Genomic DNA, 25,735 nt, shown 5'->3' with positions numbered 1-25,735 from the left:
TATCGTATCGTAATCATTGTGGGAATCGTGGTCCCCTAATTAATATTATATCCTTTTCTTCATCTATCAACTTTCGCCCAAGCCTTCTCAAAGCTATCAACAAATGTTGAGCTATGTGCAAATTGGATGTGCGGTAACTTTGAGAAGGCTTGGGCGAAAGTTGATAATATTACAACACAGTTCCAGTTTACAAATATCCCTGGTTCAACCACATACCCTCTGGAAACAAACCAACATCCTGCGCAAAAGAGAGGGACTGGTCGTTCTGAGCCCAATTTATCGCGCCTTGTAGACGCTGCAGCAGATCTTCCGTCATACCCGCTATGGGGGCATCACTCGTCCTATCAATAGTCTCATCGACTTGCTCATCCTCTCCCTGAGAACTGTCAACCTGCGAGTTGTCAGAGGGTGACGTTTCAGTCTCCTCAGTGCTATCCGAGTACGCCTTCTGCGCCCTTGCAGTGACTTCCTGTACAACCTGGGGTCGTGTGCCAACGTCGATTCCCATCTGAAGGGCGAAGCTGACCGTCGGATCATCCTCCATCCATCGCGAAAAGCTTTTTGCATAAGTGTTAGGCGATAACGGGCGAGGCGATGCTGGACGGGGCAACACTACTGGCCGTGTCATTTGCATAGGTATGGGAATGCTGGGTTGGCCCAGAAGTATGGGCATGAGGGATTGATTCATGTTGACGTAACGTCTCAGAGCAGCGGGAAAGTCGCTGTCTTGTACGAGACGGTCTTGGCTGAGGCACACGTCGATTGTCAAAGCAAGCCGTAGATACTGGGCAGGGCTTCGTGCGAGGACATCGCTCTGGTCGTTTGTGATCATCATCTGTGTGGGCTCATTGACACCAACACATTCCATAAAATACCGAATTGTCTTGGAAATAGAATGCACGCCGTCATATTTGGGATGTAGTTCTCTGAACACTTGGATGAGAACATTCAGCCGTGACTGTTTCGAAGCAACGTCTGGTCGGGACCAAATCTCGGCAGCGGAAGAGGCCGCGGACATTTTAATATCCACCATGTGCATTGCGAGTGGGAGTGCTGTACATGCTACTGCGCTACTCGGTAACCAGCGTGTTAAACGGTGTGGATGCAAGCGGGCAAAGCATTCGGCTATGGCTTTCGTAGCGCTTCTCAAATCTCGTCTGTTGTTTTTAAGGAATTGTGTTTCTTTGGGTCTCTGTGTGATGAGGCCCAGGACAAGGCCGAGGTGAAGTTCGTAATTGCAGAGGGCCACTTGGCTCGCGCTATAAATGGTGTTAGTAACCTATTGTAGTTGAAGTAACAGGTAACTTACTGGAAGTAGATCCAGACGAGGTTGGTAAATAGCACTGCAGAATCTTCATGTGGTCCAGCGTTTTGTGTAAGATCCTTGAGGGCCAAAGGTGGTCTTGTAGCCGTAGCCCAATACCTCAAGGACCTTTTGTGCTCTTGTACCTGCACATAAGCCGACGAATGTGCCTCGGCGTCCAATATCGGTATACTTTCAGTTGGATAGACCAAACTGAGAATGTCGGTCAATGTAACACACAACTCTGTAAGTCTCTCCAAAGCAAGAATAAGTTTGTGCTTGGTAGCAATATTATAAACGCGCGACGACTCAAGCTCATCCACCAAATCGTCATATCCCAATGGTGAGCAAGAAGAAAAGTCAAAGTGCGAACTTGAGATCTGAATATTCCTTCTCACACAAATCGGCATGATACGATCGCGGATAATGCAGCACCACCAGACACGCTTGAGGACATTTCGTCGCTTCATATCCTGCTGCGAGACGGTCAGCCCCGAGGTGGGCATTTCGTATTGATGAGCCCCGCAGGACTTGGCGTGCTGGATCGCTATTCTTAGCCATCTGCTGTTTGCCTTTCGAGGGCCGGAGCGGAAGGTCGGACACCAGTATGTAAGGAGGAGTGCAGCTTGTGCGATAGAGACGGGGTCGGGGTCGGTGGAGAAGTCATATAATAGCTGCGACAATTAGAGATGGCGATAGAACGGTTGTGGATAGGGACGTACTTTGGCCTTTGTGTAAAAAGACTCCTTTGCTTGAAGAATGGATGAGAAGCCAAGAGTTTGGAGACTTTCTTTTGAAACGAACTGAAATTGTTAGATGAGGCCTGGAAGTTTGTCGCGTTGACGTACAGTACATGATGCAAACATCATGGATTGCAACAGAAGCATCGATACAGGTGTACCAGGATTGGCATTATCTGAGGGTGTTGGGTCATAGGCACTCCAGAAGTCGGCTTCATTTAAAAGAGGTAATAGCGGATGGATATATAAAAAATAATGTTTCATAAATTGATCGAGTATGGGCTTGGACGGAACGCGTAGACAGCCTTGAGTATTGAGGTGATTGAAATCGCAATCGCGCATATTTAATGTTCTCAAGAACGGCATCGACGAGTACAAGGCTTTTAATTCGGATCGCACTGGTTCGCATGGTTCTTCGATGGCTATTACTGATGAAGCGGATTGGAAAGATGCTGGTGTTAATTCCTCTATGCGCTCGATGTCGAATGGATTGTCGGGCGTCTGGTTAATTGGTGTAGCGATATCTGCCCGGTCGCGATGATGTGGTGATTTGTATTCGCTTTCTTCGAGGTTTAATAGGGCAGAAGAAGCCTCTTCGATGGGGCATGACGGGTTGTCATTGCTGGAAGCTGGTGATTCGGCCGTTGTAACGGCCTCGCAATCGCGTAGGATGTCATTTGAGGCGATAGACTCGGGGCCATTTGACTCGGGGCTACAATGCGACAAGTTAGTAAATGGATGAAATAGCAGGACGAACAGAAACATACAAAGCATCTGCGCGACGAGCAACGACGCATTCGCAACCATCGAGTCGACAGTTGGTGCAAGGTGTCGAGGTGCGGGTGACATCACACCTGACCTTGCGCTTTCGGCATTTGAGACATGCCTTTGTCGCTCTCTTCCTCGAAACCTGCTTCTTGGCAAAGCGAATAGAATGTTGTTGGGAGTTATTCATCCTGGCCTAGGATTAGAGAGCGGAGCACATTCGGCGGCAAATGGTAACGTTGCTGCTACCCGAGGTTGATTGATGGTGAAGGGGAGTGATAGTAAAACAGAACGAGAGGGGAAGGGGAAGAGATCCGACGCGAAATGTCGAGGTCCAAGGCCTTGCACCCCGGATTTACCCCAACTATTGGCCCCTGTAAGGAGTAAATTAGCGGCATTCGATTTCCCGTCGGGATCCTCGGATTCCAGGCCCGAGATGAAGAGAATGTGGTATCACTGTGGGGAACTTGCTTGTCGTTGGTATGTATGTACGTCTGAAAAATGCAATAGAGAGCAATAGTTTTAATTTGTCTTTGTTATCAACTTCTCAGGTTTTGTTTTCGTGGTATTTTGTATATGATATGCATGGATAAATCAGTGACGACGCGGCGGTTAAAGTGGCAAAACGGCAAGCAGGTGCCGACATCGCAGATCTGCTGAAGATCTTCTGTAAAAACAAGAACGAATGAGCTGCACATCATTGTCGTGCTTGAAATTTGTTGCACCAATCATTTATCGTGGTTGAATGCATGCTCAGACTTTCTTCTGTTGGGAACATCAGGCACAACAGATCCAACATGTCTCTTGATGTTGAATAGGTATTATCTGGAGTTGAAACTGTTTTTCTTATGTCAAGTCTACTTCAGATTCACCTATTGTATTTTCCACTACTCCTTACCATCCGTCTAATTATTTTTTATTGTTCCCAGCTTTGGCACTATCTCTTATCTTCAATGTTACGATGCTGAATAATTTCGCATTCCCATACCCTAGACCTCGTACTAGACGTAGCTCAGCGGCGCGTTGTGATTGGATCGTCGGTCTTGGACTGTAGACTTGACTTTTCTACACTTTGTCGATTGGTTCTTCATTTCCTTGGTGTTTGCTCATTGTCAACCTCACTTGTATCCATCCCATCAGGGCTTTTAGTTTCTGGCTCGTCGTCTGAAATCTCGACCACCTCATTGACCTCATTGGATGTGTTGATCTCATTGTTCTCACTGTCGTTGACGCGATTGGCTTCGCTGGCTGTTTCTGGCATGATTTTAACAAACGCAGGGTCGTTTATTATCTGATAAAGCATCTGCGAAGCCTCTGGTGTAATGGCAGTTGACCCAGCCTTGGCACGCCTCATCGCTTCAATTCTCTTGATTGGCTCATGCCTGTCAAGAAAGCGGCCCATCCAACCTTGGCTCAGTGGTCGGTCGTCGCCATGATCTTGCAAGACCTTTGTAACGAGCTCTGCAATCTGCCTTCTTGTAGGGGCTAGGCCAAGCGCGTCTTGCAGCACGTACCAGGACACAATCAGCTTTTCATCCGCAGCAGCGATGCGTAGACTCGCCTCATGGCCCTCCCTTGAACTTTTACCACCCCTGAGGCGAGCCATTAAGGTGGCTTTTGGAATATTGTTGCGACGAGCGGCACCTCTGGTGCTGAAGCCGAGGAACCTGACTTCGTGGATTGCCAAGCTAAGTTGTTGGTCGGTATATCTCCGTTTGTCTTTAATATTAGGCATGTTGAAAGTTAGGGGAATAGGAATTTGTTAAGATGGGTGTGACGTGACTCGGCAGGGATACGCGACCATCGAAGGTCAACCAGACGTGCCTGATCACGTGCTTCATGGGTGGGCTCTCTCTGGCTTCTGACAGAAGCTTCATGTCCCAACCTGTATCATAACTACCTAGGTAGTACCTACTAAGTATTTGACAGTAAGGTATACTACTACACTGCAAGAATTTTTTTTTCAATCTCTACCAGCTTAAAAAGTAGACAAGTTGCATTACTAGTTCCTTGTAGGTGTCTATCTAACCATCGTGATCAAGTAATTAGTTCTCGTATTCGTCCAAATTTGACTCTGAATCCCAAATCCTTTTACCCTTTGAGTTATAGACCTCGATGTGAGGCTTGACACTAGAGAGCAAAAGCCGAATGGTACCGTTTTCACCCTTTGGCAGTCGTTCTACAGTTCCATCATGATTCTTCAAGCTGAGACTTCCGTCAACACATGACTCAGAAACTTGGGCAATTTCTTCTTCCCAAGTTGGACCTTGGAATACAATACAACTACGCCAAAGACCCGCCCTTTGGTAAACGAATTTGATGCCGTTATCGAAGGTTAGGAAAGGCCAATTGCGAGTCAGATATCTGAGGTCGCCAAAATCGTAGGCACATGAGTAACCTGAGTTGTCACTGTCAAAAACGTATAATTTAATTGGGGTCACATTGACTTACGTGGTGTTTTAGGCCCCAATGCCACGGAGATCGGTTTCTTTGTGGTCTTGTCCTTTTTCCCGGTGTTCTGGATCCCTTGAACCGCACCGTTGTGCAGTTCGACAAGCTGACGTTGTTCTTTGAGAAGGCAACAGCGACCTTTTAAGCCGACGGCAACATGAATACGGCTGTCACTCGGGTTTGTGAAGAAAACGACACCGGTCTTCTCGACACTAGGCCAGGGATTGCTTCCGATCAATTCATCGTCGAACATGATACATTGGTTATGTGAGCGGTCGCTCTTGCAGTCTTGACTCATATGCTCCTCGATCGTTTTGAGTTGGTCGGAATCACAGATCAACCCACCATAAACAATAGCGACAAGGGGAAACTTCCCCTCAATACTCTCACGGTCAGTAACAATCGAATAATCCGATGTCTTGCTGACGTGAACTGATTCGATAGACTTTTCGTCGTAGTTGGCTGAACAGATATGCATTGGCCCGTTACCATACTGGTAGATGAAAGATAGATTCCAGCCAAGGAGAGGCAACTCTTTCTTGTAAATCTCTTCATTTACCAGACTCTTGATTGCGTTGATTTTGATTGCCAACTCCCCATTTATGACAAGAGCTTCCAGCATGGATGTAACATCATGAATCCCACATACCGCTGCAAGAATTTTGAGATCATTCCTTGCTTGGTTATGAGTTGCTGTTGATGGTTTACGAATAGGCAAGAGTGCTTCCCACACTTCGGGCGCAATGAGCGAATTCATCTTCGTCTCGAAAGAGCGAACCAATACATCCTGTCGGCTTTCCTCGTGGTGGATCTTATCATTAGCCACATAGTCTAGATCGTTGGTTGCCGGGGTTCGGATGTCCTGAAGGTCTGTGGTAGACGCATCTGATGAAAAACCGCTCGGTGCGCGACAGGGCTCAACTCCATTCAGGCTAAGGATATCCTTGAACTTGCGGGATGGCAAAAGAGCTTCGTCAATAATGTTCTGAACTAGGTTGTTCTTTGTTGTTTTAGCAAAGCTGTCGACATGAGACAGGATCTCGGGCGTTTTTACAAGTGTGCTGACCTAAACACCAATATGTTAGCTATTGACCATAAGGAAATGGACATGACTCACCACTGATACAATCTTGTCCATCTCGTTCTGAACGGCAGTACGCACTGCCAGGAGTGTAGTGGTGTCAAGTGGGATAGAATTGGGCATGGTTGTTGGATCTGGAGATGGCTTGATTAAAAACGGTTTTGTTTTGGGGAATTCGGTCTCTAGGACTCACTGTATTGACCTCCGTTGGAAAGCATATCTTGGACATTTTTGACAAGACCCTTGTACTTCATGAAGTTGTCAAAAAGGGTTGCTGTATAGCGCAGGACAGGGTTATAGTCTAGAAACTTCGTGCCTGGGGCCTTGTGCAGCCGAATACGCTCGTTCCAGGTCCGGGACGCATTATGCTTGGTCAGGATCGCCCTTGAAGTGTTAGACAACAACCCAATGGAACTTAATTGCAGCACATACCAAGTGTACTGTGGATGATTGGCAACCAGACCTGGGAACTTAGCAGCTGCTAGGTACACAGCATGGATGTCCCAAGGGCGATCCATAGCCTGGAATCGCCCTCCCCCGCGACAATGGACGGAGATAGAGATCTCTGTGTTTTCGAGAGAGCTGTTGTCGCAAAGGCGCTTGGATGCAGAGCTGAGTGTCTCATTCATATCGCTAGGGTTGAACTTGGTCTCTGTAAACTCCCCAATACTATAAAAGTTATTCTCTTGCATCCTTCTGTGATTTCACATATTCTTACGCTCGTATAACTCTATCCTTGTCGTTTCTGTCTAGACAGCGGATGGAAATAATACTAGTAAAACAGCCACCTTTGACAGAGCCTGACATAGTAGTTAGCATTTATATGGTATCCATATTGGTACTCACCAGAGATGTATGAGTCTCCAAAAGCGTCATGAAATTCGTCTGATCCGGGATCAAATCCATCAACCCCTTGAAAATCATCAGGAGCTATGGACAAGTAGGTTTTCATCATGACTCTGACGGAGACAAGAAGATTGACATCCGCCGCTATGATTTTGTCTTCATCGATGAACGTCCCGCCATCCGAACGGTCAAGAGATCCTTCGATGATAGTACCAGCTAGTGGAGTTTCCAGGGCCGTTGCGATGTCTGACACTCGCTCAATAATCCTTGAGGAGTACATGAACGAGTCTGGCGATTCTTCGAGAATGTGTTTACCCTCGCTGTCATAGCCCACGCCATGCATACAGAGCTTATGGGTATAGGAGTTGAACCCCATACCCTTGATGATTGTCAGTATAATCCAGAAAGTCTAGAGATCTACGTACCATGCGCATAGAATTGTCATAGGGCACGAGTAAACGAGGCATGATCAGGGGGTTTTGACAGCCAGTTGTGAAGAGGAAGAAGAGTTTAAAAAAATTAATGACGATACGGAGCGATATTTATGTGACAAAAAGGAAAGAGAAAGTCCCAAATCCAATGAGAGGAAGATATGCGGCCGGACCTATTCGAAACCAACAGTGGTAGGCCTCCTGCAGGCTGCCTAGTCATTGACCATCAGGCATGATATCATCAAGCAAATACCTCGGTATTACAAACAGACAGACAGGACATTTGTGTGACCTGTTACCCCTCAGACTGATACAATTCAATTTCATTTGTGTGTGTTGGCATTGGTCTCTGCAAACTCTCTATGTTGATTCTCTGCTTAGGCTTGACTGGAAGAAATATACTCACGCAATGCACAGGATTAACAGAGTCTTCGATCAATTCACTGTCAAACTGTCCCTCCAAATCTATTAAACACAAACAAGCGCTTCCCGAGAAGACGCACTCACCCACAAAGAGCAGGCCCTAGACCAGGGTTTCAATAAAAGGTCACTTCACACACACACAAAGAGACCCCTGCTTAAAGTTGATTGGGCAGAATATGTACTTGAAGGATCTTTTCAAGAGTAATAAAAAGAGCACTGGCTTGCTGTAACGTTAACAGTCACTCTATCAATGCAATTTTGTGGTGTTTATGTCTTTCCCAGCTGAACTGTGTACAAACGACGCAAAGGCTTTGTTGTCAGGTGAGCGGTATTCATTGATCCGCCAAAAATGTCAAGGAAGACTCCTTTCAGGTACTTTATATACCGCTGAGTATCGCAATTGACCGACAAAGTTCTTTATCACAACGTGATGTAAGCTGCCAGAACTGTGTTTCCTAACCAATGGCAAAGAATAACCTGCCAAAGGATAATTTTGAAAGACAAGAATGAATGTGTGTGAAGTGAGCTTTCATTGACCCTGCTCTTAGGACAAGAATGAATATGTATATACGCTTTGAGATTATTCTCCTTATTTAAAGAGCATTTCTAATCTAGAATTTCCCAATGCATTTGAAACTACCAGTCTTCAGCCACAAAACTGCACCTGATCCCGAGACGACAGTACTCATCTCAATCGTATCGCAAATCACAGATGACAGAACCTTTTCTTACCATATCTTTTGGGACAATTTCCAGATTCTTTCCGTCCTGTATCACCTCTACCAGTCAACATTCAACGAACAAGCTGCACAAGAAGCTTCGACTTCAATCATCCGTCATCATGTCAGCCCAAAGCCTTGGTGTAGTAGACAAGTGTTTCTTGGAGATGGCTAACAGGAATATCGCCGAACTAGAAGAAGATATGGATTTTGTGAAGAGACGAGCCGCGGCCCTCAAGTGCTACGATAAGCGCTTCCCCAAATGGCCCGAGACCCCGAGTCAACTTGAGCACATCCAAGCGTTCATCGAGTTGCTTGATGACCTCAAGACAAGGGGTGGAAAGTCGACTGACATCGCGGAGCTAAAGCGTGATCTTCGCGCACAATTAGTCAAGGATGGCCATGTCGAGTCAGAGGTCTGTCACCGCAGGTATCTAGCCGATAGGATCCAACGCACAGTTGATGCTGCGATATCCAGTCTTCGCGCTGAGATTGTTGAGTTCGACGATGTCAGAAAAAAGATCCTAAGGGATCTAAGAAATTCTGGCAACACTATGCCGACGGTTGGTAACGAGTAGCTAGCTGCTGGAAGATGGCAGATTGGAGGTTGTAGTAGCGTTGATATTTTTCCTAGAAATGAAGAATGATACTTTTGGAAAGAAGAATAAATTGAGTCCTGGTTTTGCCGTGTGATTGATCTTCTGGGCTGCCAACTCCATGTGATTTTAGTGAACAATACGACAAGAAGCTCACTTATTGGAACACAATCACCACAAGAATTCTTAAGAGAGAAAAAAACATTTGTCTAGAGTATAAACTAACGCAGCCTCCGTACCTCTTTACATAATAGCAAAATTGATCTCCAATACATATCATTCTGACAAGAACCTTCGAACCAACTATCGTCCACCCCAACCAACATGCTCCTCATGACAAGCATCCCATCCTTCAAAGTAGGGATATCTTTCTTCACCACCAGCCTGCACTCCAGCTCCGGCAGATCTCGCAAGATACTCCAAAACCATATTCCCCCATAACCAACTTAGTGCTCCTGTGGCGGGATGTGTACGATCTGCGTAGTGTTTTCCGAGTAGTTGAATCATACGGGCCCATTCGAATATTTCATGTCCATACTTCTCTGCCATGGCTCTTCCGACACGATCCATCTCAGGCATCATGGCGTCCGACATTCCTGTGTGTTGGTGGTAGGTCAAAGTTCTGAACATCATGGGAGTCTCTGGAAACTCCTTGATGAGTAATTCTACATACACCCTGAGACGAGCTGTGTAAAACTGCAACTCTTCCCACACCAGCTGTCGGCTCCATTTACCCACGTTTGTTTTGGGATCATGATGCTTTTGGCCTCCTACCTGGAATCCACGCTGATCCCATAAACCATTCTGCCACAGAAGTAGGTCAGGTCGACCATTTGGTCCATGGATATCTTCTTTGTGTGGTGTCCAGAGCTTCTTCCATCGTTCCTCAAAGGGAATGATTCTCATCTCCTTATACCAAAACCATTTGGGCCTATAGGTAAAGCCACCAGCAGAGTGGAAAACCACAAATGTGAGATTGAAGGATGGTATCTCGCAGATACCCTTGGGAACCTTTTCGATAGGGTGTACCTTGGGGAAATACATCTCGTTTCCAAACTCCCTGCAGGTGTATTTGGCTTCGTATCTATCAACAGAGTCGCCAAATTCCACAACTCGGCGTCCCCAAAGCCAACCAAGGCCGCCATGATCTTTCATAGAAGAAAAATCCTCGACGGTTGCATGCTTATTATTCACGGCTTTGACTCGACGCTTGTGCTCAGCAACAGCTATCTTCATCCATTGCTTTGGCATCTCTGGTCCGTCGAGCAACTCTTTCGGGACTTGAGTATCGTTGAAGATAAGTTCTTTTTGCTGAGGGGGGTATGCTGCTGAAGCTGGGTCGATGTCCAGAAACTTGTCGGTGAAAGGCATCCACTGTGTCTCTCTATAATTCTTTTCGTCAGGTGGGATGACGAGGAAACCAGGTCGACGATAGGGGTCTTGGCAGTTTCGACGTTTTCCGTTTTCGGTTTCGTTCTTTGCCCTATTTTAATAATTGTTTAGCGTTGGCACAGTGAGTAGTCTTTGTTCATGCTCACACTTGGCAGAACTCATTGGCCTTGGACTCGGCATAGTCCAAAGGTGACCTCAAAAAGTCGGTATAGAAACCAGACAGAAGGAACAGTACGAGAATAGTACCAGCTGTCACCACCCATAATCGGGATGCCAGCCTGGAATCATGCGTCGGTTGTGGAAGAACTGCCATTTTGGTGGAGTTGTGAAACGAAAGATCGAGTTCTGTATAGAGTCGAGAATAGCGAGACTTAATAAATCCAACTTGAAGATTAGGGATGGACTCCTCCCTTGTGGCGTCAAATGTTGGAATGAGGTTAGGCAGGGGTTGGTCAATTGTGTTCAGCCGCGCATCATCCCTTTCGTGAGAAATGCGATAACAAGGGCAGACAAGCTTTAATACTGGGTATGAAAGGATACTTTGCATTCAATTTGAGACAGTTGATTGAGCTTCATTCATGGGGTATGTGCTACTAACCTGCAGATGTTCCCTTGAATACATCGTCTCTGGTCAGTGTTAACAGATTGTGCCAAGATTCAAACTTGAGACATAAGCGTTCGAATGAACTTATCACTTGCTGTCACTATCGAATTCCCATTAAAACATAGGTTATCAATTCATTATACACCTGGTCACTCAACACCAACACTGTACTGTTAATGTCTGTCTTGACAATCAAGCCTAATAAAATTTGAATCGCTCTCTAGATCCCTGACTTTGACATTCAGCCAAGTTTCTTGAAATAGAATAATCTTTAATTATGCTACCAATTCTTACAATTTGATATAGTATTTCCATCTTGATCGGAAGTAGTAATATCACTTTAACATTGAAGTAACATTTACAAGGGGAGAGCATCTCATGATCACAAGTGCCCGCGATAAGGTTCATGATAGGTGCGCATCCTTGCATTCAAGTCGACCATGCAGAGAACCCAGTCAATACTGATGATGCCGGTGGGGGATCTGCGTCCGGTGGGGAAGTTCACTCCAAAATCAGGCGACATGAAAGAATAGAAGCATCAGTATCAGGTATTCGAAATTCTATTAAAGGTCACACCTACTCTCTTCTAGTGGACCATGCTTAATGTCCAGCAATTTAAAGTTCGTTCACCTTAATCAAAGACCCTGCCTCATCAATCCTTTTCTAAACATGTACCCCAAATCTCTTGCAGTTGTCGTCTTATTGTCTTCAGTCTCCCATGTTCTCTCACAATTGCAAGGCAAAGCAACTGTTAACCTAGCCAAGGAAATTGGAAAAGCTCAAGCTCTTGGTTCAGGGTTCATCTACGGCTGGCCTGACAATGGAACCAGCGTGGATAACTCGATCCCAGATTACCTCGCAACTGATATCAAGTTCAACGCAAACCGTGGCGGTGGTGCACAAATCCCCTCTCGTGGTTGGGCCACCGAAGGCTACGAAGGATATATCGGCCGTTTCAACTCAACCCTATCCAATTACCTTACCACACGCAAATATGGTGCAGATTTCATCTTGCTACCCCATGACCTTTGGGGTGCGGATGGTGGACAAGACTCAGAGTCCCCTTTTCCAGGCGACAATGGCAACTTCACTGAGATGGAATTGTTCTGGAATCAGCTCATCTCTGACTTGAAGACCCACGATATGCTTGATGGACTTGTCATTGATGTGTGGAACGAGCCTGATATTGACATATTTTGGGCTCGCTCGTGGCCTCAGTTTCTAGATTACTACAATCGGGCCACTAAACTTATCAGGTAAGTGATTACCAACTATTTGTCTTTGTTTAATCCCCTCTGCAACAGCCACAGGCGGACCATACCCGGCATTATGAACTGAGACTAACTGTTCGAGAACTGTAGAAAAGAGCTTCCGGGTGCTGTTCTCAGTGGTCCAGCCATGGCAGATTCTCCAAACCTAATCAACGACAAATGGCAGACCTGGCTTGAGTCTGCCGCCGGTAACGAGACGATACCTGATCGTTTTTCCTGGCATCAGATTGGGACTTGGTCGCGTGAGCCTGACACAACCATGCCTGATTTTACAACCTTGCGAGAGCGGTATGGGGTGCCTGAGAAGCCAATTGACGCCAATGAGTATGCCGCTCTCGAAGAACAGAACCCAGCCAACTCTGTCTATTATCTCGCTCAGTTAGAACGCCACAACATCAGAGGTCTACGCGCAAACTGGGCTAGCGGATCCGAGCTTCACAACTGGATGGGAAATCTAGTCTACAGCGCCACTGGCACTTCAGATGGCACCTACTACCCCAATGGCGAATGGCAGGTTTACAAGTACTACGCTTCCATGATAGGCGAGAGGGTCTGGACAGCAGCTTCCTCTGATTTGAAGTTTGATGTTTTTGCTACCAAGGATGCGAAGACCATCAAGATACTTGCCGGCACCAGAACCATCCAAGCATCATACAACATCACTGTTGATGGTTTAAGCGCAGTAGGGCTTCCTAAAGAGGGTGAACTCAAAGTCCAGACGTACCGATTCGACTGGGCTGGGCCGAAAGGAAAGGTCGACGGCCCTGTTGATGTTGGAGAACAGATTTACACATATTCGTCAGACACGGTAAGAAGTTTCCTTGTTGCTAGAATCTCGCACTCGGAAAGCAAACGATTGAAATAAAGTTTATAAAGCAATGGAACTAACTGTTTTCTTTTCTAGTTGACAATTCTAGTTGATCCTCCTACGAATTCTACAGCCTTTGCCTACGAGATTTCCATTTGACGCAACAGTAGACTAGTCCAGTCTGAGTAGCGCGGGGACTGACTGTTGATGTCACTAGAAGGACAGACGTACTACCTAACGGCCGGGCCGATGATTCGATTCGCTTCTGCACAGCCCAGGACAACTCAGCCCTTTTGTTCATCTCGTGTTAGTGGATGTTGCCGCTGGCCAGCCACTAAAAATAAACTTAGAATGGACCCATACTTAGTACCCAAGGCTAGTACTGGCAGTAACATGCCTGGCTATTCTCCAAGTAAACAACGTTACAATAAGTTTATTTGCATACTCGCGGGCACTTTATTCTTAGTAGAAAAAACTGAATGGCGGGACTGGGGAGATACGAAGAAATGCGTCACGAGCGTACGGAATGCGATTGGCGTCCTTTTGTCTAATTAATACCATGTCACTTCACTTAGTATTTCTTATTTGTGCTCCCTGGAATGATTCGACTTGTCTTATTTTAATCTCATTCACATTTTCCACGCTCGTTTCATCTGCCAGTTTTCTTCAACGGTTCCTACTCTTTTATTTATTTATTTATTTCTCTACAACATGGTTCATCATCACTCATGACCTTTGTGAATATGGTTAAACCATTCAATGGATTCGACTTTTGGGAGCAGCGGATTAGAGCTCAACAGGGACACATTTCTGACATCGAGTCTGGACCCGAATCTGAATCCGAGTCGGATATCGAAAGCGAACCCTGCTCCCCGGTCGAAACTCCTGATATCCACATCGAAACATTATCACCAGCAAAATCACTACAAACATGGTCACAACCAACCAAATCAGACGGAATTGTTCGATCTCGTCCCATTCTTATCCAAACTGTTGGAGTTCACGACGTCCGCAATTCCATGTCCTTCTCTCCCTCGCTGGACCACCACAGCCATTCAGCATCCGTCTTGCACCCCAACAGCTATGAAGAAAAGGAAGATTTCCTCACAGTCATCAAGACAAACGACTCATTCTCCAGCAGAAGGTCTTCATTTAATGCAAGCCCGATGGAGAAGAGACAGGCTGAAGTCGGCCCTTCCAATAACACCACCAAACTACGTCGATCGCCCCTCAAACTCCAAACTACCAACCTCTCTCGCGTGTCACGTTACCAACAAAGGCATTCGGCTTTACCCAGCCTCCCTACTTCCACAATCACCCCCTCTGAACACAGGCATACATTCAATGCCTCTGCAGACTGTACACCATGTGTAGCCAATAAGACTGACAAGGCGTTTGAAGCACTCGCCGATGCACTCAAACCAAAACAAATACCAATAATAGAACCCGTCACGATTCTTCGACCAAGCAAGGACAGCCCTATACCTGTCCTTCGATCACCAACACCGATTCGTCCCAAGATTATATCACAACATCTTGAAAGAGCGCAGCTGTGGGCAGAGAGTCAAGAGGATTTCGACAGCTCGACGGCAAGCTCTTTATCTAGTCCCATGAGCCCAATGATGTCGTTTGACCTTCCCCTTGATAATAAGAATGGGTCTGTCAAGACTGAGATTGTACCTATGGGATGTAATCTGGATCACGACTTGGATGACTTTCTCAAATGGGAGGCTAAGCATGTTTGCGCATATGGATATGGTACCAACGGATGGACTTTTTCTCCTTAAATATACTAATTAGTGAACAAAGATACACAAAGAAGAATGGGATATATGATACTTCTGGATATTCTAGAATGATAATGTTTTATAGTAATACCTTAATACCAGGTCTAAACCAAACATACAAAGGCACACAATCCAGGACTGGCAGTGACTGATGAAGCTCAAAGACAAAACAATTTCACCTAATACTGACATGCCACCAAAGTATCAAATACTGCAGTGTTACACCATAGTCGCATCTCGGAATCAACATTATTTACCTGGAGGTGATGGACCCATAATATCGGTAGTTATTTCCACTCTTGGTTAGAATTAAAGTATCCCCATATTCAATGACGTCTTTGTAGAACTTCGGCCCAAAGGACCTGAAGCTGGGGCAAACGTTAAGAACACGTCCTAGGTCCCACTTCGATTGCGTAACAGGAATGGCTTTACTCGTTAATTATCGTGTCAATGGCTCTTCTTTTGGCGGTTCAATTACGTGAAAATGCCTTTACTCCGCGCTATTGATTAGTAACGGGGCAACTGCCAACATGATACAATAATGAGGGGTTCCATGAATATTCTCAGAAATATGCAGTACAAAGTCTCTCATTGTTAATTGATACACTATCTTTACATCAACACACAAATATAAAATGGCATCAGCTACATCATTCCGTGAGCTCATTGGCGTTCAGCCCTCCAGCGCCAGTCCCACCGACAGCGTCCTCATCATCATTGATGCGCAAAATGAATATGCCGAGGGAAAGCTTCAAGTCGCCAACGTTGCCGAGTCGCGCAAGGTCATTGCCGCACTTCTAGAAAAGTACAGAGCCGCCAATGGAAGCATCGTGCACGTCGTACATGCCACGCCAGAGGGTGCTCCCGTCTTCACACCCGGCACCAACCTCGCTCAGGAATTTGATGAGCTGAAACCCAAGGATGGAGAGGCTATCATCCAGAAGAATTATCCTGGTTCCTTTGCCAAGACGGATCTGCAAGAGGTTCTTGACAAGACTGGAAAGAAGAAGGTTGTTCTGACTGGATACATGGTAAGTCATTGAGAATTATGGATGTGATTCAAATTAATCCGAGGTTAGGCTCATGTCTGTGTCTCAACCACTGCACGACAAGCTGCTGAGCGTGGCTTCGACGTTTTGATCCCTGAAGACGCTGTTGGTGACCGAAACATTCCCGGTGTCGATGCGGATCAGCTGGTCAAGGTTGCCCTGAGCGAGATTGGTGATGCTTTTGGAACTATCATCAAGAGCAGCAGCATTGCTTAGATCTTTATAGAAGACCGTACAGCGACAAAAGGCTCTTGAAGAACATTCTATTTATTATAAAGTCTAGAATTATTTTTCTGAGAATTCTGGCTGAACCAGTTCCCGTGTTGTAAACCTCACATTGAAGTCAGTCTGCTTGACAAACCAGGCATTGATAGTCTTCCACTCCTTACTAGGGTCATCAAAGCCGATCTATTTCATGTTAGTCTGATGCTGCAACAATACTCAAGGACGGTAGTAGAGCTTACCTCGAATCTTCTAAGCAGACTCGGCACAACCTTGTAAATCTCCAACAGACTAATGTTCTTTCCGATACAAGTTCGGTTACCCATGCCAAACTGGAACATCATACCAGTCATCTTCTTGATTCGCTTCTCCTCGTCTTCAGGGTTAAGCTTGGGATCAGGCAACCAACGCTCAGGGCGGTATGCATCTGTATCAGGACCAAAGATCTCTTGGCGGTGGTGAATCAACCAAGCCGAAACGCCAACAATGGTACCCCCCTTAACAAACTGGCCATTGATCTCAGCACCTTGGGGAGGTACGATGCGTTCTAGAGGCAGACCAGGAGCAGGGTGTACACGGAAAGCTTCTTGGACACAGGCGTGAAGGTAAGGGAACTTCTGAGCCTCTGTGAATGTAACAAGACCAGTCTCGTAGTCTGAGAAAACACCAGCCTTGGCAGCATCGTCGAGCTCCTTCTTGAGCTTCTCGTAACAAGCAGGGTTTCGAAGCAGATAGTAGAAGACAGAAGAGAGGGAGATGGCGGTTGTCTCTGAGCCAGCAAACGCCATAGAGACAGCCATGGTCTGAACAAGAGTGTCGGTCATGAATTCAGGACGAGCCTCGCGAGCGGCGATGAACTTGGAGAGTAAGTCCTGACCAAGGGGCTGCTTCTTGATGTTGCTAGTAGGCAAGCCATCGCTAGAGTGGAGTTCAGGAATGAGACGCTCAGCCATACGAGCACGAGCAAACTTGGCAACAGGGAATGTTGAGTCAAATAGACCCCACTGGGAAAGCTTGAGGTAGATGGGGTTCTTGAGGAACATCAGGTCAAGGAAGGGGATCTGTCCGATGGGTGCAACATAAAGGAACAGCTTGGAGAGGTAAGCCACGATGCCCTCAACGTCCTCATTCTTCTCAATGAAGCCATGGCGCTTGCTGTATGTGATTTCGCCAATGACGTCAAAGGCATAGAACTGTAGCCATTGTGTGAAGTCGCAGACCTCAGACTTTTGGGCGAATAGCTTTTCTGTTTGGTCGAGGAAGAGCTTGGTAGTGTTGTCAACGAAAGGTTCATATTGGACGAGGGCGCTCATGGAAAAGGCAGAGTTGACACTGCGGCGGAATTGTGAGTGGAAGTCATTATCTGTTGTGCTGAATAGGGATGCTAGACGGTGGCCTTGAACAACTGATTGTTGAACAATGTAGAAGTCGGACTAAAAATAAGTCAGCACAGTCATGAGATATGTGGGATAGTAACATACCTTGACATATCCTTTGCTGAGACCGTAAATCTGTTTGAGAACAGCAGGGTCCGAAAAGGATAGAGTGTTGGGTCCTATCCTGACGATATCACCATGCTTGGCATGAAGTTTTCTAAGAGTAGCTTCAGGTTTCTGTCCGTAGACATCAAAGAACCTCCACCAATCTGTAAGAGAAGCCAGAAAAGGTCCAGGATATTTATTCAGTCCGTGATGATATCTGTTTCTCACGAGCCATGCAAAAATTACGGCTGTAAGTGCCAACACCCAATGCTGGGCGAGGGCAATGAGAAGGGTTTCAATCAAGCCGCTGTGCATGTTGAAGGCACAATAAAAAGTGGCAAGATAAAAGAAAAGAGATTGTTGAAAGAGTTGATGAGTCTACTTCATTTCTACTATACGCTGCTGACCTTTGTTCTTATAACACTTTGACTTAGACCAGACCTTGATATCTCGGCTTTCGGTCTCGCCCCCCACAGAGTCTGTTCTGGGGTAGTTTGGGGAAAGTGATCCACCATAGTTCGGCAAGTGAAGACGGCAAATGTGCCAACTATGCACAGGAGTGAAGTGCAAAACATGCTTTGATACATAAAAGCTGCCATAATTATTGATGTATGCCGTTTCATTGAGAAAATGAGGCGAGGAGGACTTATTACCGACGTAATTTTGCAACATGACTGAGATGGAGCTAGCAATTGTCGTCGGCAGATGACAACGGGAGAAATGAATTGACAGTTGAAAGAGACTGATAAAGGCTTATCATTTGCACGCATCGAGATGAGTTGGTCGGCTCTCTCGGTTGACATTGTCATTCCTCATTGAAAAAAGGCGCGTCTTTCTACGTGTCCTGTACCTGTCTTTGTCTCTGTCTCTGGTCGCCCTTGACTTCAACAATCTGATCCTAGATTCCCGAGTAAAGAAAGAACCCACGTAAGTAATTACGTCTGTATTAAGATTCTCTGCTTTAATAAAGACTTAAGCTTTGGCGGTTCTCGTTGTAAATGGTCTTGTACAATTGTAATGATGGAATGCCATATCCCGATCATTCACTGTGCCTGTAAAATATCGATGTTTATAAACTGCCATAAAGCCATTGGACTTCGTACTACCTTAAACGGCAATGCCTTCCATGCTTCAATCGCTATGTGCTATTAATAGAAATAAATGATCCAGATGCTAGGCCAGGATAGCCCTTGGAATGTCACATCTAGCCGCACCACAATGCAGATTTTTATGTTCTTCACCTGTGCTGTCAATAAACCATAATACCTTCATGTAGGTATATAGGTAGATGTTGCGTGTGAAAGGGTGTTTTCGACTTGATTAGACACTCCAAACAGGTCCTTCTGGATCCTGGGGGCTCTTTGTTTTCACTTATTAGCTGGTAACACTTTCTCCAGTATTTTGCATCAGTACTTCCCAAGTTGCCTTGGTACAAACAGAAACAGCTTTCCTGCAATAATCAGAGATACATTCCAATCTGTACTCATATGAAGGAAATAAGTTTCATATATAATGAAAACCCATTTTGAAATGGCTCCTGGATGAGCACGATAAGCCGTGAGTCGCGAAGTTCAACAAACTACCTAGCTATATGCTGAGAAGTTCTGCGAGAGAAGCAGCTCTAAAAATCCGCAAAATAGACCATAGCTTTACTTCCTTGGTACTATAGCATCGTCAACTAAGACACCAGCTCATGCCGTAGTGTTTACCATTCTCATGACCACACTTTGATATGCTTGTGTCAAATAAATTATCCAACAAGAAGAATTGTAAAGATACAAGCTACTTTATACACTCTGTAGCATTGTTACTTTATACAAATTGTTAAATTCATAGTTATAGACGCGCCTCAGAGATCCAGTACGCGAACTGGAGGAGTGACGTGGCAAGCAACCAGAGGTTCGCATCATGCTGGTCCACCAAAATGTGTACCACAAGATTGAAAATCCCCGACTCTCAAGCCTATAAAAAGGATGGAAATAATGAAAAATAAGGGCTACACCTACAAGGCGGGGCAATGAATACAGGGCTCTGGCCATGCCGATGTAACGTGACTGCGCTGTCAAATATCACTCCAATCATTATCAGCCGCAATGAGATCCTTCACCAATCTTTACACACCTTTGAACGACATCTGAAATGGCAGAACGCCCTGTTGAAGCGGAGGGATCTCCAGAAGTACCCGCCCATGCGTCACCTGCTCCAGAACCACTTGCAGCCTCTACGGAAGAAACCCCTGCCGAAGCACCAACCGCACCGGACGAAGACTTCCACAATCCTGAGCACTGGGCCACTTTGACAGGAGGAGTAAGTTCAAGACAGAAGTGCTTTGATCTATTTCTGAAACTGTGTAGAATGTACCCGGAGACGACGATACAGATTCAGCTGTCGGCGACGATGTTGCAAGCTCAACCGAGTCTATATCTTCAAGTATTCTCCATTACCGAACAATCAACGGAAGAACATATCATTCTGAACGAGGCAACGCTGAATACTGGTAAAAAAATCCACTCCAGGTCCACGGTCGGGGCTGATAGCGGCAGGACCCCGAACGATGAACATCACAAGGAGTCTATGGATATAGGGTAAGTTGAACCATCTTGTAGATGGGCTATGGGCTCATAAGGAAAAGACATCATCTCTTGTCTCTGTCGTTAGAAGGCAAGCTTCACTTGGCGCCATTGAAGGATGACATCCAGGTACGTGCAATACTGTTCAGTGTGGTACTACACCGCTAAATATATCCAGACGGTGTTGGATGTTGGGACAGGAACCGGTGAGTCGCGCATATGATGGTTTTTGGAGAAATAAACTGATCTTTGAACAGGTATCTGGGCGATGTAAGATTGTCCAGTAATTGTTAGGTGGTGGTTCACTGACCGGCCTTTAGTGACTTTGCCGATGAGTATCCCAATGCCGAAGTGACAGGAACCGACATTTCTCCAATTCAACCTGACTGGATTCCTCCTAATCTAAAGTTGTAAGTAACTGGCTCAAGTTATCTTGTGTCAGCATCTAACGTGACTAGCGAAATCGAAAATTGTACCCAAGAATGGACCTTCCAGCCGGAAAGCTTTGATTTTGTATATATGCGCTACCTCTACGGAAGTATCAGCGACTGGCCTGCTCTGTTCAGAGAGGCCTATAGAGTCTGTAAACCTGGCGGTTGGGTTGAAAGCTATGAGGCGTCGCCTAGGATGGAAAGCGACGACGGCAGTGTAACTGAAGGCTGTGCTATTAACGAATGGGGGAAGTTCTTTATTGAAGGCGGTAGGAAGCTTAACCGCACTTTTGAAATTATAGACAAGGATCTGCAAAAGAAGGGCATGGAGGAAGCTGGATTCGTCGATGTTCAAGTTTGGGATTTCAAGGTATGTGACGCGTTACTATTGTTTTATTTCCAGTGCTGATAACTGTCTAGGCACCTATCGGAGGGTGGCCAAAGGACCCTCGACTTAAAGAAATCGGGCAGTTTGCTCAAGCTGCTCTTGAACAGGACTACGAGGGATATGTCATGTATATGGCCAACATGGTACTTGGATGGTCGAGGGACGATGTTGTGCTTTACTGTGCCCAATTGAGAAAGGAAGTTCGTTCAGGAAAGTTTCATCCGTTCTACCGACAGCGCGTTGTATATGGTCGGAAGCCGGAATAGATGTGATATGTCGATCATCTTGATGGTGCGGACGAGCGGCTCACTGGGGACGATTGATGGTAAGAAAGTACCAAGATGAATCAATTGATTTTATTATTTTTAATGCCCCTCACTCGGTTTAATTTATTCCAACTCATATGGGCCATGTCGATGAAGGTTATTTACTCTCATTCTCATAAATGTTTGTTGTCGATGCGATGAATGAGTAAAGCCCAGACTCATTGAGATGACTCGGTAGAACGGATGTTGTGGTTGTGATTATCATGATGGTGGCAATTCACATGTGGTAACTGTAAATGACTTCATTATGTGTCTAGCCTCGGAAGTTGTGATGACTGACTCGCAGGTGATATTCATAGATATCGAAAGGTGAGATTATCACAAGACTTGACATGATTGAAAGTCACCTGACCTAATTCCATTTTTTTCTGTTCCAGTGGGTTCGGCTTAATTTTGGCCTTTGTTGGGAATGTCTCCCAACAAAACCTGGTTTAGAGACAAAATATCCTAGACGATAATAAAGCTCTGACCAATTGAGGTAGTGATCATTCAGACTCATTTATTGTCATCACAAGTATTTAACTACAAGGTTATTATTCTCACATGCCAAGGCATGCAATTGACATGTACCTTGTACGAGGCCTGGTCTGTCAAAAACAGAAATAGAGCAGACCAAGCTGGCGGTGCATTTAAACGAACTGCAGGTGGTGGCTGCTGTTGCCGCAAGGGGGAATTAGTGGAATGATCGCCAAGGCGTAAGGGCGGTAGGCCTGATGACAGTGGCAGAAAAAGAGTGTCTGGCCTAATTTAATTTCTACAGTGGTGAGAGAACAAGGGAAGATTAATTAGGCTATTACACAGTAGACAAGACATGTGATACAATACACATGTCTCTCAAGTTTGTTACCGTGATATTTAAAGCCACCAACGATAACTCTACCATGGTGTAACTACCTAGGTACAGTAAGTAGCCTACCAAGGTCTCTCTAGGTAATTCAAACTCAACCAACTGAGGCGTTTTTGTTGATCTGCAGCCTCATCTTCTGATTGGTAGCCTAAACCACTTTTCATTCCAAAAATTGATCTCACCATCAAAACCGACGAACGAAAGGCCCGCGTCATAATTATCGTATCCATACTTTAACAAGGATATCCCACGGACCAAAGGGGACAGACCCTCTCTTCTATCTTCTTTGCTGACATAATATTCCTCGACCGCCCCTTTTTTCTCATCTTTCAGCCTCTTGTTCGGGATAATAAACAATATCTTCCCCCCCAATTTCGCACTACCGAGACACTTGTACAAAACCTTTTTCCCTTCTTCTTATTCCCAGCCGTTTCATTCTAGTGCATTTACCGTCCAATTACCACTTACTTAATCATGCGTCAAAACCTACCGACACAACCCGTTGCTGATGGGCAGGACTTGTGTATGTTACCCACCCCCTATAAAATTTTGCTTAATTTTGGGCAATTGAACTGACTTTGTCTCTAGACCTCCCCGACAACATGCTTGCTCGTGCGTTGTATCACGACGTTTTGAATTGTGAAATGCATACTGACTGTGAAATCCAGGCCACCCCAGCAAGCCTCATATCGGCAGTACGTTCAATTACCCCAAATATGAAAATTTGGAGACGCTCAAACTAACGCTTGCGTTTCAGGCTTGGAGGAGTACCAACAGATGCACCAGCTCTCCGTCACGGAACCTGATGCTTTCTGGGGAAACCTCGCTCGCGAACTTCTCACATGGGAGCGTGATTTCCACACCGTCAAGAGCGGCTCTCTCATCGAGGGTAACCCTTCGTGGTTTCTGGGTGGAAAGCTAAACGCTTCCTTCAACTGCGTGGATCGCCATGCACTGAAGAACCCAAACAAGGTCGCCATCATCCACGAAACTGACGACGGCACCAATGGCAAGTCCATCACCTACGGAGAGCTTCTTAAGCAGGTCAGCAAGGTTTCTTGGGCTCTCAAGGACCTCGGTGTGAAAAAGGGTGACACCGTCGCTATCTACATGCCCATGATTCCCGAGGCTCTGGTCGCTATTCTCGCCTGTACCCGTATCGGCGCTGTTCACTCTGTCGTTTTCGCTGGATTTTCAGCTGGTTCCTTGAGAGATCGTGTCGAAAACGCCAAGAGCAAGGTTGTCATGACCACTGACGAGAGCCAGCGAGGTGGCCGAACAATCGGTATCAAGAAGATTGTTGACGAGGCGCTGTCAACTCTCGAGGGCGTCCAGACCCTTGTTTTCAAGAGAACCGGTGCCGACGTCGCTTGGGTCGAGGGACGGGATCACTGGTGGCACGAGCAAGTCGCCAAGTGGCCTAGCTACATCGCCCCCGAGGCCATGGACGCAGAGGACCCTCTATTCCTTCTTTACACCTCTGGATCAACCGGTAAGCCCAAGGGTGTCTTGCACACAACCGGTGGTTACCTCGTTGGAGCAGCCGCAACGGGCAAGTACGTTTTCGACATTCACGACCAGGACCAATACTTCTGCGCAGGCGATGTTGGTTGGATCACAGGCCACACCTACGTTGTGTACGCACCTCTTCTCTTGGGTGTCTCTACCGTTGTTTTCGAAGGAACACCAACTTTCCCTAACGCTTCTCGTTTCTGGGATATCATCGCCAACCATAAGATCACACAATTCTACGTTGCTCCCACTGCTCTCCGCTTGTTGAAGAGAGCTGGTTCCGACCCTGTTAACCACGACACCAGCAGCCTTCGTGTTCTGGGTTCAGTCGGCGAGCCTATTGCTCCCGAGATTTGGAAGTGGTACTATGACATTATCGGAAAGGGTAACTGTCACATTGTTGACGTGAGTAGAATGTGTTTCACTCAAGATATAAGCGGCGGTGCTGACTAATTCTCGCAGACTTACTGGCAAACTGAGACTGGTTCTCATGTTGTTACTCCCCTGGCCGGTGTCACACCCACCAAGCCTGGATCTGCTTGCCTACCCTTCTTTGGTATCGACACTGTTCTCATTGACCCTGTCTCTGGTGTCGAGCTGCAAGGAAATGGCGTTGAGGGCGTTCTCGCTTTCAAATCTTCATGGCCTAGCATGGCTCGCACAGTCTACGGTGACCACCAAAGATTTGAGGAGACTTACCTCAAGGTTTACCCCGGTTACTATGTAAGTCACTATCTCAGTATTCGAAATAACAGCTACTAATGATATCACAGTTCACTGGTGATGGAGCTGCCCGTGATGAGGATGGCTTCTACTGGATCCGCGGCCGTGTCGACGACGTCATCAACGTCAGTGGTCACCGCCTCTCGACCGCTGAAATCGAAGCCGCAATGGTTGAGCACGCCGCCGTTGCTGAGTCTGCCGTCGTTGGTGTAGCTGACGAAGTGACTGGCCAATCTGTTATCGCCTTTGTCTGCCTCAAGGAAGCCTTCCGTTCCAAGGAGGCTGAAGTTCACGCCGAGCTGAGACTGCAGGTCCGCAACAGCATCGGCCCCTTTGCTGCCCCCAAGAAGATCTTCGTTGTGCCCGATCTTCCCAAGACTCGATCTGGAAAGATCATGCGACGCGTCTTGAGAAAGGTTGTCATGGGTGAGGAGGATCAGCTAGGGGACATTTCAACATTGTCAGACCCTTCCGTGGTTGAAAAGATTATTGATATTGTCAAGAGTGGTTAGGTCACTCAATGGTAAAATGAAATGAAACTGGGTATAGAAAGGGAAAAGAATTCTTTAGAGTGATGTCTATATTAGTATTAATCAACATGTTTATTTTTTCTTTCTAATAATGCTAAAAAAGCCAACCTTTTCTCTCTTTACCTTGATCATATTGAATACGTGATGGTGGCCAATATAATCAAGGCCAGTCGTGATCATGCAGAAAACACCCACAAAATGTAGAGGCTTTATGCTAAAGTATGCCGAGAGTTTTGATAACTGACGAAGAACTATATGAGAAATACTAAGCATGATACCTAGTAATATTTACGCATCACTTATCTCTGGCGGTTTCGGTCTTGGAAACGACAGCAAGAGCTTCGCCTCTGACTCTCAAACGGAAAGCCAGCAACAGGACCAGGACTTGGTGGAGAGCTCCGATGATTCACATGATTGATGATCAGTTATATTCGGACAA

General features: G+C 46.1%; 10 protein-coding genes across 10 annotated transcripts; 6 read left to right on the top strand and 4 right to left on the bottom strand.

The window, feature by feature from the left end:
- Window positions 1-187: 187 nt before the first annotated feature.
- Window positions 188-2,998, bottom strand: FPOAC1_001867 (uncharacterized protein; the record flags this gene model as incomplete). The annotated part of the gene is made up of 5 exons (XM_044846455.1): window positions 188-1,259; window positions 1,310-1,977; window positions 2,026-2,106; window positions 2,473-2,755; window positions 2,811-2,998. 5 exons carry the CDS (start codon window positions 2,996-2,998, stop codon window positions 188-190), a joined length of 2,292 nt encoding a protein of 763 aa, XP_044712371.1.
- A 1,855-nt stretch (window positions 2,999-4,853) lies between these two features.
- Window positions 4,854-7,653, bottom strand: FPOAC1_001866 (uncharacterized protein; the record flags this gene model as incomplete). The annotated part of the gene is made up of 8 exons (XM_044846454.1): window positions 4,854-5,206; window positions 5,260-6,325; window positions 6,377-6,474; window positions 6,534-6,724; window positions 6,773-7,009; window positions 7,059-7,140; window positions 7,187-7,565; window positions 7,612-7,653. 8 exons carry the CDS (start codon window positions 7,651-7,653, stop codon window positions 4,854-4,856), a joined length of 2,448 nt encoding a protein of 815 aa, XP_044712370.1.
- Window positions 7,654-8,881: 1,228 nt separating this feature from the next.
- On the top strand, window positions 8,882-9,337 carry FPOAC1_001865 (uncharacterized protein; the record flags this gene model as incomplete). Its single annotated transcript, XM_044846453.1, has 1 exon — window positions 8,882-9,337. The coding sequence occupies one exon, from the start codon at window positions 8,882-8,884 to the stop codon at window positions 9,335-9,337; it is 456 nt and encodes a 151-aa protein (XP_044712369.1).
- Window positions 9,338-9,658: 321 nt separating this feature from the next.
- On the bottom strand, window positions 9,659-11,060 carry FPOAC1_001864 (uncharacterized protein; the record flags this gene model as incomplete). The annotated part of the gene is made up of 2 exons (XM_044846452.1): window positions 9,659-10,838; window positions 10,894-11,060. The coding sequence occupies 2 exons, from the start codon at window positions 11,058-11,060 to the stop codon at window positions 9,659-9,661; spliced, it is 1,347 nt and encodes a 448-aa protein (XP_044712368.1).
- A 960-nt stretch (window positions 11,061-12,020) lies between these two features.
- On the top strand, window positions 12,021-13,589 carry FPOAC1_001863 (uncharacterized protein; the record flags this gene model as incomplete). The annotated part of the gene is made up of 3 exons (XM_044846451.1): window positions 12,021-12,607; window positions 12,713-13,430; window positions 13,527-13,589. The coding sequence occupies 3 exons, from the start codon at window positions 12,021-12,023 to the stop codon at window positions 13,587-13,589; spliced, it is 1,368 nt and encodes a 455-aa protein (XP_044712367.1).
- A 584-nt stretch (window positions 13,590-14,173) lies between these two features.
- Window positions 14,174-15,217, top strand: FPOAC1_001862 (uncharacterized protein; the record flags this gene model as incomplete). The annotated part of the gene is made up of 1 exon (XM_044846450.1): window positions 14,174-15,217. One exon carries the CDS (start codon window positions 14,174-14,176, stop codon window positions 15,215-15,217), a length of 1,044 nt encoding a protein of 347 aa, XP_044712366.1.
- A 635-nt stretch (window positions 15,218-15,852) lies between these two features.
- Window positions 15,853-16,482, top strand: FPOAC1_001861 (uncharacterized protein; the record flags this gene model as incomplete). Its single annotated transcript, XM_044846449.1, has 2 exons — window positions 15,853-16,248; window positions 16,297-16,482. The coding sequence occupies 2 exons, from the start codon at window positions 15,853-15,855 to the stop codon at window positions 16,480-16,482; spliced, it is 582 nt and encodes a 193-aa protein (XP_044712365.1).
- Window positions 16,483-16,551: 69 nt separating this feature from the next.
- Window positions 16,552-18,284, bottom strand: FPOAC1_001860 (uncharacterized protein; the record flags this gene model as incomplete). The annotated part of the gene is made up of 3 exons (XM_044846448.1): window positions 16,552-16,674; window positions 16,731-17,921; window positions 17,970-18,284. 3 exons carry the CDS (start codon window positions 18,282-18,284, stop codon window positions 16,552-16,554), a joined length of 1,629 nt encoding a protein of 542 aa, XP_044712364.1.
- A 1,824-nt stretch (window positions 18,285-20,108) lies between these two features.
- FPOAC1_001859 (uncharacterized protein) lies at window positions 20,109-21,624 on the top strand (the record flags this gene model as incomplete). The annotated part of the gene is made up of 9 exons (XM_044846447.1): window positions 20,109-20,276; window positions 20,324-20,466; window positions 20,513-20,554; window positions 20,602-20,668; window positions 20,718-20,745; window positions 20,797-20,809; window positions 20,860-20,949; window positions 20,998-21,340; window positions 21,391-21,624. The coding sequence occupies 9 exons, from the start codon at window positions 20,109-20,111 to the stop codon at window positions 21,622-21,624; spliced, it is 1,128 nt and encodes a 375-aa protein (XP_044712363.1).
- A 1,381-nt stretch (window positions 21,625-23,005) lies between these two features.
- Window positions 23,006-25,278, top strand: ACU5_2 (Acetyl-coenzyme A synthetase; the record flags this gene model as incomplete). Its single annotated transcript, XM_044846446.1, has 6 exons — window positions 23,006-23,054; window positions 23,120-23,143; window positions 23,200-23,226; window positions 23,289-24,448; window positions 24,506-24,766; window positions 24,817-25,278. The coding sequence occupies 6 exons, from the start codon at window positions 23,006-23,008 to the stop codon at window positions 25,276-25,278; spliced, it is 1,983 nt and encodes a 660-aa protein (XP_044712362.1).
- Between the last annotated feature and the right edge of the window lie 457 nt (window positions 25,279-25,735).

The sequence above is a fragment of the Fusarium poae genome, chromosome 1, assembly GCF_019609905.1.
Source record: "Fusarium poae strain DAOMC 252244 chromosome 1, whole genome shotgun sequence".
Classification (NCBI taxonomy): domain Eukaryota; kingdom Fungi; phylum Ascomycota; class Sordariomycetes; order Hypocreales; family Nectriaceae; genus Fusarium; species Fusarium poae.
The sequence above is the reverse complement of the archived record's forward strand: the minus strand, read 5'-3'. Positions and strand labels throughout refer to the sequence as shown.